Source organism: Geotrypetes seraphini, chromosome 6, assembly GCF_902459505.1.
Source record: "Geotrypetes seraphini chromosome 6, aGeoSer1.1, whole genome shotgun sequence".
In the NCBI taxonomy this organism is placed as follows: domain Eukaryota; kingdom Metazoa; phylum Chordata; class Amphibia; order Gymnophiona; family Dermophiidae; genus Geotrypetes; species Geotrypetes seraphini.
The window spans coordinates 6,388,657-6,401,544 of record NC_047089.1 but is presented as its reverse complement, the minus strand read 5'-3'; the positions used below and the strand labels follow the sequence as shown (position 1 = coordinate 6,401,544).

At 43.4% G+C, this 12,888-nt stretch overlaps 1 protein-coding gene across 2 annotated transcripts in view; it reads right to left on the bottom strand.

Annotated features, from left to right (window-relative positions):
- INPPL1 (inositol polyphosphate phosphatase like 1) overlaps positions 1–12,888 on the bottom strand; it is a 172,986-nt gene that overhangs the window by 93,622 nt on the left and 66,476 nt on the right. For both annotated transcript variants that reach the window (XM_033949508.1, XM_033949509.1), the window contains exon 2: positions 11,290–11,353. In XM_033949508.1, the coding sequence (XP_033805399.1) occupies positions 11,290–11,353 (64 nt within the window). The remainder of the gene's footprint in view (positions 1–11,289; positions 11,354–12,888) is intronic.

Genomic DNA, 12,888 nt, shown 5'->3' with positions numbered 1-12,888 from the left:
CTTAGGAGAATAAATTTTGCAAACAAGAAAAGAACGACGAAAACCAAAGTTTCAAGTTTCAAGTTTATTAGTTATTTGATTAATCGCCTATCACAATTACTAAGCGATGTACAAATAATAAAATAAATTTCTAAAATGTACAAAAAATAAGAGGTAAACATTAACAACAATATAAAAATCATTAAAAACAGACAAATTAAAACAAGGTAATTAAAACTATAACAAGGAAACAATGGGGTAGAAGGGGAAGAAATACAATTTATGATAGGAAAGAGAAAACGATTAAAGGTAAAATCCAAAAGGAATGGGAAAACAAATAAATTATTGGAAATAAAAATGCATAAAAGAATAAATAGAGAGCAGATAAAAAGAGCAATTAGCGTTTCAATTAGATATTGAAAGCATCTTTAAAAAGAAAGCTCTTAAGTTGGCTCTTGAATTTATCTAAATTCTTCTCCTCTCTTAAATAAAGTGGGAGTGAATTCCATGTCTATGGTGCCGTATCAATAAAAATGTATTGTCTTCGAGTATTAATGATTTTAAGAGTAGGAATGACCAATAAAAGTTGGTCATTAGATCTTAAAATTTTAGGAGAAGTATATGGAATTAAAGCTTTGTAAATAAAAGCTGGGGTTTTGTATAGTAACGATTTAAATGTGAGTAAGGATTCTGAGAAAAAAGAACCCAAAACCGCGGACAAAAGAAGGCACAAGTGAAAACACTTCACGCAGAGAGTCGAAGACGGACTTCTCGGCTCCGCGGAAAAGTAAGAACTGAGGAGACGCGCCCTGTGTACTAGGCGGGAAGGCACTCGCGCATGCGCGGTGCGGGCGACTCGAAACTTCAAGTTTCTTCAAGCAAGTCTGCTTGTGAGGCGTCCGCATCGGGGCTCCGTTGGATCACGTCACCCACTTGTGAGAATACCTGCCTGCTTGTCCTGGGATAATGTTCTGACCTAAAACCTTAATACCCAAAAGCTGCATGCTGGAACTTTTAGTTTGCACTCCCAGCTCAGAGTGCGCCTGGAACAAGCATTCACATCAGAGACTGCAGGAGATAGACTGGACTGCTTCTAGACTTGCTTAAATGTTTGGCTGGGTCTTCCCCTTCATGCGCTGCTCATTTCTAAAAACAACCCTAGCAGTAAACGACCCAGACAGAGACTAGAAAGGATTCCTCCTAGGCTGTTGGAACTGTAGCTTAAGGAAGGGACGACAAAATGCTACAAACAGATCCCTTGTATTGCTACAGGGTCCAGGTTTGGATAAGGCATGTTAGGTGATGCTGACGGACAGTTCTTGAGAACCAATCAGAGCCAAGTTAGATTGTAAGCTCTTCCGAGCAGGGACCGTCTATAAACATCAAAATGTATAATGCTGCCTTTCAGCGCTATAAGTGTGCAAGGATCCAGGGGAAGCCATTATCGGAAATCTGGAGAAAACCGAAGAGGAGAAGCCATTAGGCTGTGATTTCTAGAGCTGATCCTCTCCCTGAGGCAGGTTCTCAAGCAAGGAGCAGGCTGAAAGTCTAGTTCTGCCTTCGTTCAGGTTCCTCTCTTGAATTTCTTTTGTCAACAGCACGCTAAGCGGCACGGTGTTCATTCGCCCGTTTCGGGACTCCTGATGCAGGCAAGTCAGCCGAAACACGGTTCCGTGTCGAGTCCATGATCTGCTAATATGTATCGTCTTTATGGCCGATTGCTAATAAAGTGGGTCTTGGAAACCAGACGCACTCTGCTCTCTTCTATTGGACCTTGTGGCTAGTTGTGCAGAGGTGATCCCTCTCCTTTTTTGGTTACCCTCCAATAACTCCCCACTTTGAGTGAGCTGCATTGTTGCCCTTTTAAGACTTGAGAAGGTCCCATATAATGAACAGCCATTCTAGAGAGGCAAGAGTTGAGTCGGTCGGATCCACAGCCACCAACTGAGACCATTTCATTGTTATTTTCTTGGGATCCCTCTTTCTTATAATGACTCTTCCGGTTTCCCAGCTAAGTACTATAGCTTGTGTTTTCGTCATCCCAAACGGACGTTGTAAGACTCAAATAGAAGAAAATGTAGAGACTAATGAGGATACAGCAGAATTGCTCAACATTATTTATCTTCTGGGTTCATAGATGAAATGAGGGAAACAGGACTGAAGAGAATGAAACACAGACGGGAAAGGAAATGGGGTAGATTTCAATTTTGAGAGAAGCCAGTCAAAGTAGACAAAATAATGGCACCAGATGGGAAACCAAGCATAGTGGCGAGAACAAGACGCACGACCCCCAAAAACCCCGAGTCTTTACTAGGAAAGGGAAAGGGAACTTGTATACAGACAGACCACCTTTAACAGATCAAGGAATGCGACACGGTCTGTGTTTCGATCATCTTTACGCCTACCTGTGGCGCCTTTTTCATTATCACTACAGCATTTGTAGCAGTGAGATGTTTCTCTGGACATCGCAGTCTTTTTGACCAGATACCCCTGATGAAGACGAGTTGATCGAAACACGCACCGTGTCGGGTCCCTTGATCTGTTAAAGATGGTCTGTCAGTGCACAACAATTTGTCTGTTTGTTTAAATTTAAAAAAATTAAATATAGAATTTCCAATGTTAATCAAAATCAACTCCTACAGGAATCAGAATGAAGAAGTCATTGTGGATTGTTTGTGGAATTTTTATGGCTGATATGGCTTTTCACTTTTTTGATCACTTTGTTGGAGATTGAGGGTATCATTGTGGACACATGATTTAACACTTGGGAATTATCCCAACAGCGTTCAAACGGATGACAGAGAATCACACACCCTGCAGCCTGAATGAATATCATAAGAACCTAAGAATAGCCTTACTGGGTCAGATCAAAGGTCCATTAAGCCCAGTAGCCCATTCTCATGGTGGCCAATCCAGGTCCCTAGTACCTGGCCAAAACCCAAGGTTCCATGCTACCGATACAGGGCAAGCAGTGGCCTCCCCATGTCTTTCTCAATAACAGACTATGGACTTTTCCTCCAGGAACTTGGCCAAACCTTTCTTAAAACCAGCTAAGCTATCCACTCTTACCACATCCTCTGGCAACGCGTTCCAGAGCTTAACTACTCTCCGAGTGAAAAAAAATTTCCTCCTATTGGTTTTAAAAGTATTTCCCAGTAACTTCATCGAGTGTCCCCCTAGTCTTTGTAATTTTTGACGGAGTGAAAAATCGATCCACTCGTACCCGTTCTACTCCACTCAGGATTTTGTAGACTTCAATCCTATCTCCCCTCAGCCGTCTCTTTTCCAAGCTGATGAGCTGATTTTCAATGTTCAATACGTCATTAACAGCCTGTGGTAGGCAGGTGGATGCTCTGAGGTTCAAAATAACACCTTTGTGACACATTGCTGCTGGTATGCAAGATGGGTGTTTCTGACTGAGCACATTTTTATAATTTTCTTTTCTTTTTTTTTTAGTGTTTTGTTTGATTCACGATTAGATTTCAGAATTTCTGTAGGAGGTGAATTTTTTTTCGTTTAAATAAACATTGCCTGCGTCTCGGACAGTTGTCTTCAGTTCCTCTTTCTCATTTTGAGTCACTTAATCCTCCATTGCTCAAGTAACCATAGCAAGATTTTGAGCCCACCAGGACAGATACGTAATGAGTACATAATTACGATTCCATGTAAACCACTTAGAAATATTTAAAAAAATAACCATAAAAAGTATCTACTTAAGACATTGCATCAATAGGAATGGGCAAAATCAAATCATTCCAATAAAAATAAAGTATTGCAAATTAAAAACACTTTTGAGCAGGTTTCTAAGAATTATGCAAAAATAAAGAAATTTAGTCTAGCTAGAGAGGGATAGGATACATTTGAGGATATTGAAGGACTATATGTAGGTCCTGGCAACTTTGCTGTCTGGCCTATTCTATGTTCGGAGACCAGAGTATTATCAGAAGACCTCAGGAACTCACGATGTTGCCATGGGAACTCACGGCAGCCATTTTAAATAGCGGCTCTGCACGAGCAGGAGCGTAGGAAGATCGCTCCTGCCCTGGCTCACCGTTGTACCACCAGGGCTTCCCAAAGTAGGCTTTCTAGAGGTCTGGGAGGTGGGAGGAAAGTGGGATGTTTCAGAGTCAGCTGGGACAGGTGGTGAGAGGGCTTACGGCAGGCCCAGAGACCTGCAAGGCTTCAGTGGGGGACAGGGTGTAGAGCCTGGAAGGAGGGGGCTGGGGGCAGAGCAGGGCAGCTGGGTGTAGAGCCTACAGGGCTGGGCGCTTGAATATAAACCCTTGGGTTTATATTCGAGTTAACCTTTTTTCCCCCCCCTTTTAAGGAGGAAAAAAGGTTACCTCAGTTTATATTTGGATTGGTTTATATTCAAGTATATATAGTTTATCGGGGGAGGGCGTGTCGGCCACGTTATACAATGTGGAGCACAGAAAAACATTGTATGTAATAAAATATACATAAAAACAGTCCTAACAAACTGGATTATGGCACAAAATTATTCACTACCTTCCACATAAAGGCCTGAAAATGGAGAGGTTATTTTTAGGGGATACTGGTAAAATGAATTTCCCTGCAGCTTCTTCTGTCATCTCAATACTATGTGAAACAGCCATGCTTTGAGATTTTTCCAAAACCCCAAATAGTTTTTCATGTGCTCAAGTTCCACCGAGAGGCTGTTCCAGGGCTGCAACACAACTACCGAGACCATTCTACGCCGTCCCTGATTTCATGGCACGTCACGTGTTTCTGGGACACGCAACAAATCCTTTCGCAAACAGTTTGCAAAATGCTCTAGCAGGAACGTATCAGTAACGGAGAATGGAGCCGTTTGGGTTCAGGAATTTAAAAACACATAGGATTGGAAATTTATTACAGAATGCCACTAGTCAGGGGCAGCTGCTGAAGTGGCGAGGGGAGGGGGCACTCTAGCGGGGGGGGAAAGAGCAGGGGAGTGCATGGCACGGTGATGCCGGGTGCCACTGCCCCAGCCGTCAACCTCCCTAGCTATGCCACTGGGCTGTACACACATTAACCAGTAGCAAACTACATCGTTCGATCACTAGGTGTCACCATATATAACAACCATTCAGAAAGTGGTAGGGTTCAGCCATTAGGTTTCACAGAAACATTGAACGACTGAAAATGAAATACACAGCTGAATCACTATCCCCCTAATCCTATAGAATCCCTATATGGAAAGAGGATGAAATCAAAATAAAACTTAAATGATCTCATGGCTAATCTAATCTAGTCTTTGACTTTATATACCGATTCATCCCAACAGGAGGGCTCGACTCGGTTAACAGATGGGCAGATAGCTACTCGAAAAAGTTAGGAACAAAGGCCAGTGCTGGGCAAATTTTTAGGGTCTTGAGTTCCGAAAAAGGAAAAAAACTGGTCAGGGTGAGCATGAGTGGCCTTCAAATTCGCCACCAGAACAGCTGCGATAGTAGCCCTTTTTTTAGCGCAGTTTTTTTAAGAATCTAGGCCTGAGTGAATTGAGAACATAATCAGGTCCTCCATAATTCTGTCTTAAAAGACTGGGGGGGGGTTTCAGAACAGGTCCATCCAGTCCTGCGTGCAGAGATGACGCAGCAGGACAGCAGGACTAGGTACGTACTGACCAGATCAACCTGCCCTAAATAAAAAGTCTCCGGCTTGAGCCAGGCATGACCAGCTGTTAAGACTGTGTTTCCTAAATATTTTATGCTTCAGAAGTCAACTCAGGATGAAATGCCCTTACACATATTATCTAAAGACTGAAAATCTAAAGCTGTTTCTTGCTTCCAGGGAGATTTTTTTAGGTTGCTGAGCAGAGTCTGGAAGGGGTGAGGGTTTGTGGTGCTCATTTAGGGAACTGGAAAGCTTCCACCATGGTTTCTTGGTCTAGCTGCGTCAGCAAAATTCTCTTATGCTGAACAATGATACCACGATGTGAAGACGCAGTATACGTGTGTGTGTGGGGGGGGGGGAAGGGGTGAACAGGACACAGCCAGCTGGAAGAGCAGCTGTCTAGCTAAACACTTTCCATTCAAAGGCTGGCAACAGGGTTTCCAATAGAGAAATATTTGCTTTTCTGGGGTTTTTTCCCCCTCCATCAGTTTTCTTCCTCAACAGTTGTCTTTCCAGTCTACAGGACAGTACAAAGAAGTTAGTGTCAGGCTAAAAATATCTTACAACATGCACCAGGGAAAGCACCCGCCAAGAAATACAGAGACAGCAGCATGTCTGGGCATCCCTGACGCATAACAAGCAACTTCATCCCCCTGCAAAGCCCATCTCAAACAGGAATTTTTTTTTTTTTTTTTTTTTAAAGCCCTTGGGTTCCTCTTCCACAGACACAATGAACAAAGCTGTCTCTCGTGTACAGGGACACTCAGTCCGGCATCTCCAACACCTTCGTTGAGGTGAGTCTGAGCTGCTGGTCTCCAAAGCTTACCATCAATGGCCAATTCTTACACTAACTGATCCAAAGAGGCCAGCTGTTACATTCTGCATGACAGTTCTGACAAAGACCTGACCCATCATGCAGGAGGCCATTTTGTAATACTATTCTCAAGATGGCCGCCTCCTTGCAGTCAGAAAATTTATAGAAAATCATATTAAAGAATTTTAAAGATAATAGCTTTTCCATTCCACAGGCTGATCTGCCTTTTAGGCCAAAAGGGTATGTTGTAGACTGTGTAGAAAGCATTCACAGGCCCCGTGTGAGGGCAATGCAGAGTGACGTGCATAATACAGTTTCAAGTCCACAGCCACCAAATGTGTTTCACTTCTGCTTCAGGAGGGGGAGGGGGAGGAGCTGCGTGCAACACAGAAGCCAAACAAAGCGGCAGCAGTAGGGACAAAAGCCTGTGAACTATTTTATAGGTTGATAGTGCTCCTACCTAATATCCGTCATACTGTATGCTAATTATGAAATAAAGCCCTTTTGCTTCTTTATTTTCCATTCCTGAGTGCATACTGTGGTGCAATATTTCATAGGGGTTTTTTTTGCTCACTGACAGTCACGCTTTGAAACTATTTTGTGGTTTGAAATTTAGGACCTTATTCCGAAAAAAGCTTCTTCCCATTTTTGCTTGTGGGAAAAATCTTATTTAAGAAAGGCCTCAGACTTTTATGAGGTGGAAGCCGTCATGAAAGGGACAGGGGCAGTGAACTTCAGGGACTGAGAAGACAAAATATATGAAAAGATGACTGGAAAAGGGAGAAACCACATATACTTCATTTCATTTAATGTCCCACAACAGGCTGCATTTTATTAGATATTAAAAAAAAAAAAGAAATCCATCAGAACACCACTTTACTGATGTACACCATTACACAGATGATAAGTTAATTATAGTCTCTTTCCCACCCCTCTGCTTGTGCTAATATGTCACACTGACATGGAAAGAACCAGAAAACTAGGATCCAGGAAGCTCAGAAAAGTGTCTACCACAGAATAAATGATGTAATATCCTGACTGAAATTTAACTATATGCCAAATAGGGTTACAAATCTAAAAAAAAGGTTTTCTATTCCGCCTTTACCTATTCAGTTCAAAATTGGATTACATTACAAGACGTTGGGTCGGTTACCCAGGAAGTTAGAATGGATGATTGTCAGGGCCATACAAAAGAATTGCTACAGGCAGCTCAGTGCAGTTATTAAAACAGTCAGGTCATAGTTACAAATTCAAGTAGGTCATCGTTGACTCATCGTCCCAGGAGTTGCATTAGACAGTCTAGAAATGGGCTTTTACAATTACCATTTCAGTTACTTCAGGGTTGGCTCCCTGTCTTGGTACAGAAATGCTTTTAGAAGTTTTCTGAACCTAAGAAAGTGGTCACAAGATCGTAGTGTAAGCGGTAGTTGGTTCCAGCATTTTGTTAACTGGTACTGGATGGATACGGTCATTTGCCTGGTAGGATTTATACTGTTTCATGCTGGGAATTTTAAGTGGAAAAGATTTCTGGTAGAATACCTGTTGGAGGCACCCTGGAGTAGGAAGGCCAACTAAGTTATTTTGTACGTCCGCTAGTATTTTCGTCTTCGTTCGTCCTTATGTCCATCTAATTACATGTTAATGTACTTCCCCCCCCCTTTTTTAAATGTACTATACATCGCTTAGAAGTTTTGATAAGCGATTAAACCAAATTTTAATAAAACTTGAAACTTATTCGGGGCATTCCCTCTCAGGATCTTAAAGGCAGTGATGCCTAATTTAAACTTGATCCTTGTGGTTATGGGCAGCCAATGTAGTTTCATAAAGTAGAGCTGTAGGTGTTCTGATTTCCACAGTCCGTATACGAGTCTTACTGCTGCATTTTAAACTAGTTGTAGACGCAATAGCAATGTTTTAGAGCAAAGAACTACTGTGTTTCCCCAAAAATAAGCCCTACCTCTGAAAATAAGCCCTAGTCGCTGGCAGCAGAGCTTCACCCCCCACCCCCCTTCCAGCTCTCCCCCGCCAACCGCGAGACCGAAATACCTTGTAATAAACAGCAATGCCGTTTAATCTAGACAGGCTGCTTCGGGCTTTCTCTCGCCCAGGTGTTCTCTGCCGTATCACTAATCAAACATTGGGCGAAACGGGCCTGTCAGAATCAGGTTTTTTGAACCAGTGATTTCAACCAAAAGTTAAGTGATTGTGATATATGAATCTTTATAATATAAAATTGATAATACATGTGGAGGGGCTTAATTGAAAGGAACGTCTAAGTCCGTTTTCGTCCAAGTCACAAGTCGTCTAAAGTAAAACACAGCTTAGGACACATTTTTGAAAAATATTTTTTCGTTTCGAAAATCGTCCAAGTATACGTCCTGCCGATCTGATCGTCCAAGTCACGAAATCGTCCATCTTTATACCACATTTTCATCCAAGTCAAAAATGCCTAGAACAAGCCCTGTTGGACGTGCAAAGTGATGGACTGAATACCCAGACATAGCACCTAAATAGTGGGATACCTTACAGGGCACTGCTGTGAACTTCACAAAAGGGGCACCATGTCATCATCTCACTACAGCTCCCTTATAGCTCATGGTGAGCCCCCAAACCACCTCCAGAATCCCCTAGACCCACTTATCTCCCACCCTAACAGCCCTTATGACTGAAGGAGCCACTTACATGGCAGTACAAAAGGGTTTTGGGGGTGTATAGGGGAGTGCACATGTTTCAATATCAATGAAGCGATTATAGGGGCTTATGGGCATGGGTCCTCCTCTCGATGGGTCCCTAACCCACCCCCAAGACGGCTTAAGACGCCTCTGTGCAGCATGGCTAGGCTTTCATATGCCAGGCTGCCAGGTGATGATGTTCTGGAGGCACAATTTTCAAGTTGTGATTAATATTTTTATGGGTTTGGGGGGGGGGTCAGTGATCACTGAGGTAGTGTGTGGGGGTCTGTGTTATGTGTTTGCAGTGCTTATTTGGTCACTTTAGGTGGGTTTTTGTGACTTAGACCAGTGGTCACCAACCCTGTCCTGGAGGACCACCTGGCCAATCGGGTTTTCAGGCTAGCCCTAATGAATATGTATGAGAGAGATTTACATATAATGGAAGTGTAGACATGCAAATCTGCTCTATGCATCTTCATTAGGGCTAGCCTGAAAACCCGTTTGGTCTGGTGGTCCTACAGGACAGGGTTGGGGACCAATGACTTAGACCATGTTTTAGATGGTCTAAGTCACAACGTCCAAGTTCCGTTGATCCTGGGCTGTATAACTTTCGGTTCTACATGCAGTACGACCAAGTCTAAGCCGGCCCATGTCCCGCCCAACTCCCGCCCTCGACACTCCTCCTGACACGCCCCGTTTAGTTCTGGTCGTTCAGCGGCACTATGTAGGCCTAGGTCGTTTATAAATACGTCCAAAACCCGGTTTTATTATCGGCACTTGGACATTTTTGAGAAATGTTCGTCCAAGTGCCGACTTAGGCCGGTTTTTGGACGTTTTTCTCTTTCGATTATGAGCCCCATAGTCTGCGGACGGGCAGACTAGATGGGCCATTTGGCCTTTATCTGCCATCATGCTTCTATATAAGAGGGTTGTTTATGAGCCATGATTACAGTATTGGTTTGTTCAACTAAACAGCCTCATGGCTGGTTTGAAATGGCAACAATGGTCTGAGGCCTTTTTCCCTCTTGTCTAAAAGCCAGGTACAATCTACAGTTATGACCTTTATATTTGGAATTGGCATAGCCCACTGCACCAAGCTTTGCCCCCGAGGGATGTGGGGAACGGAAGGAAGATTACGGAGGAAAGAGAAAAAGCTGCAAGAGGTGCAGAATGAGGACGAAAGAGCTGCAGAAGGTGAGGGGAGCTGGAGAACGTGGGAGGTGGAAAAAAGGGAAAACACATGCCCATGTAATCCCTGGCTCTAACAGAGGAATCTTCTATAAGATTTATCAACCCAAGCATGTTCTTAGCTGCTAAAAATAATCAAAAAGCAAACATTCACCAGGACTCTGAACACAGTGAACAGATGTATTTACTCGTTTTAAATGCTACGCCAATCGTGTAATTACACCGAGGGAGTAGCCAAGGATGACAACCTCCGTGGGCTATGGCCATTCCACTTTGGAGTCAGGTCAACTAGTCAGTAGTAGTGGTACAGATTCCAGGCTCCAAACAAAACACAGCCCAGGCTATGTCACTAAATAAAAGGAGGGAGGCCATCAGGAACAGGGGATATAATTCCATAAACATGTATCAGAAATTCCACCGTTAATAAAAGCAGTGTCTGAGTCATGGAAACTAGACGATAGCAAATTCAACTGTTCCCTCTAAGCTGAGCAGGAGTCCTCCACCCACAGTCTCACCAATAGAGGGTGCTGTTTTACTGTCACATTTTTCAATTGTGAGGGACAGGCAAGTTCTGCAGGACTCCAGGGAGCATACCTGTCCTTAGCGACTGAAAATATTCCACCCCCTAGTGGTAGCAATGCAGCTGGAGGACACCTGCTCAGCTTAGAGGGAACAAACTTGGGATGTAGTTATCTCATGTTTAATTGCATATGGGATCTCCCCCGGGTAAATTCTACCTCATAGCCTTCAAACATAGATGATAAGCAACCCTGTCAAAAATGACCAGAGCAGTATATCTGAAAGCTGTGCACACAGGGGATGGCAAGGCCAATGTTTGGAATATCGCGGGCAGCTCAGAAAATACACCTGCTCCAACTTATAAGCTATGTAAATATTTTTGTTATTTCGAAAATCAGAACAGTTTGCCAAATAAGAAAAGAAGCTATTATTTCCAGTCATAGATAAAACAACCATGTGTGCGTGATGAAAGGACATAAGGAAAGCAACCGATTTATCTACCTGTACAGCGAGGTAGTCTTCTTCATCTGGAAGGATCCGATAGGTGTGCACATGCTTCTGGTACCTGCAGATGGGGGTAAAAGAAACGAGAATGGTTAGCGTGTGAGTTTTCACCTAGGGAAAAGGAAGGATGGCAAGAGAGTCAAGTTTCCAGGAAGGAATTTGAGGTTTTCATCTGGGACAGGAATAGCTGGGAGAAGGGGAAGGATACAAGTGTCCATCCAGAAAGGGGAAGGGAAGGAAGTGCAAGGTGGAAGGAAAGTTTCAAGTTTCAAGTTTCTTAGGTTTTTATATACCGCCTATCAGGGTTATCTAAGCAGTTTTACAATCAGGTACTCAAGCATTTTCCCTCTCTGTCACAATCTAGCTAATGTACCTGGGGCTATGGAGGACTGAGTGACTTGCCCAGAGTCACAAGGAGCAGCACGGGGTTTGAACCCACAACCCCAGGGTGCTGAGGCTGTAGATCCAACCACTGCGCCACACACTCCAGTGACCATTCACTGGAGAAAAGAAAGGGGAGTGTTAGCCTACACCCGGGGAAAGCTTCCATGTGAGAAAGGCTGACGTGAGCTTTCATCTGGGGACATAGTAAGGATTGCAAATTTATACCAAGATAAAAAGGGGGAGAGAGAAGTTTATGGTGGGGGTCAGGGGACAGTTTTGACAAAGGAAATGTGCTTGTAAACAATGGTGGTATAGGAAGAATAAAGATACAACTGAGGGGTTCAAGGGGAAAGTCACATTTTCAAAGAATTTTACCAAATACATCATGTCCAACAACTGACAATTTTTTTTTATTTTGAAGCAAAACTTCCACTGTGTTACAAATCGCTCTCGTGCATCCTGAAAACCTGGCCTGCCTGTGACCCTCAAGGGCTGATCTTGGCTCTTTGGATTCTCTAGAAAAGCCGAGACCAAACAAACTGCAGCCCTGAGCACTTCGGAGACAAGCATGCAGCCACCACTGGGGTACACGGCCAAGACCATCGATTTTCTGTGCCATGGGGAAATGCATTCATTTAAATACCACTTATATCCTAAGTGGTTTCACATTCAGGTACTTTATCAAATTCACACTTCTCTTCATCGCAGTATTAAAAGTAAGGTGAAGGGAGGAAAAAAAACCTCCCAACTCTCAGGAGAATCTACTTTTCCTTTGGTTTCTCAGCAGCTGCAGGCTACCTCTCCTCCTCCCCTTCCTTAAATTTCACTCAAGGTGACACTAGTGACAAAGACGTTGGTTCTGCCCCTCGCGTGTTGTGGCAACATCAAAAATCCATCGGAATAAAAATTAGAAGCTGCAGATAATTGCAAAGCCAGCAGCTGTGCTTACTCTGGCAGGACAGACAGACAACTGGTAGCTGCAATTCAGTGTCCTACACCCCCCACCTTTGTGCCTTCCCTCCTGGGCAAGGTGCCCAATATACTGCCAGTACCACATGTGAGCTGCCCCATTGCCTAACCTCTGAATGGACTCTTAGCTCACGTCCCAGTGCATTTGGGGATTTTTTTTTTTTGCTTATTCCATTTGACACGTCCTGCATTGGTTACTGGTTCAATTTAGTCTCCGATATTGGTTATTTACCTTGGAGATGT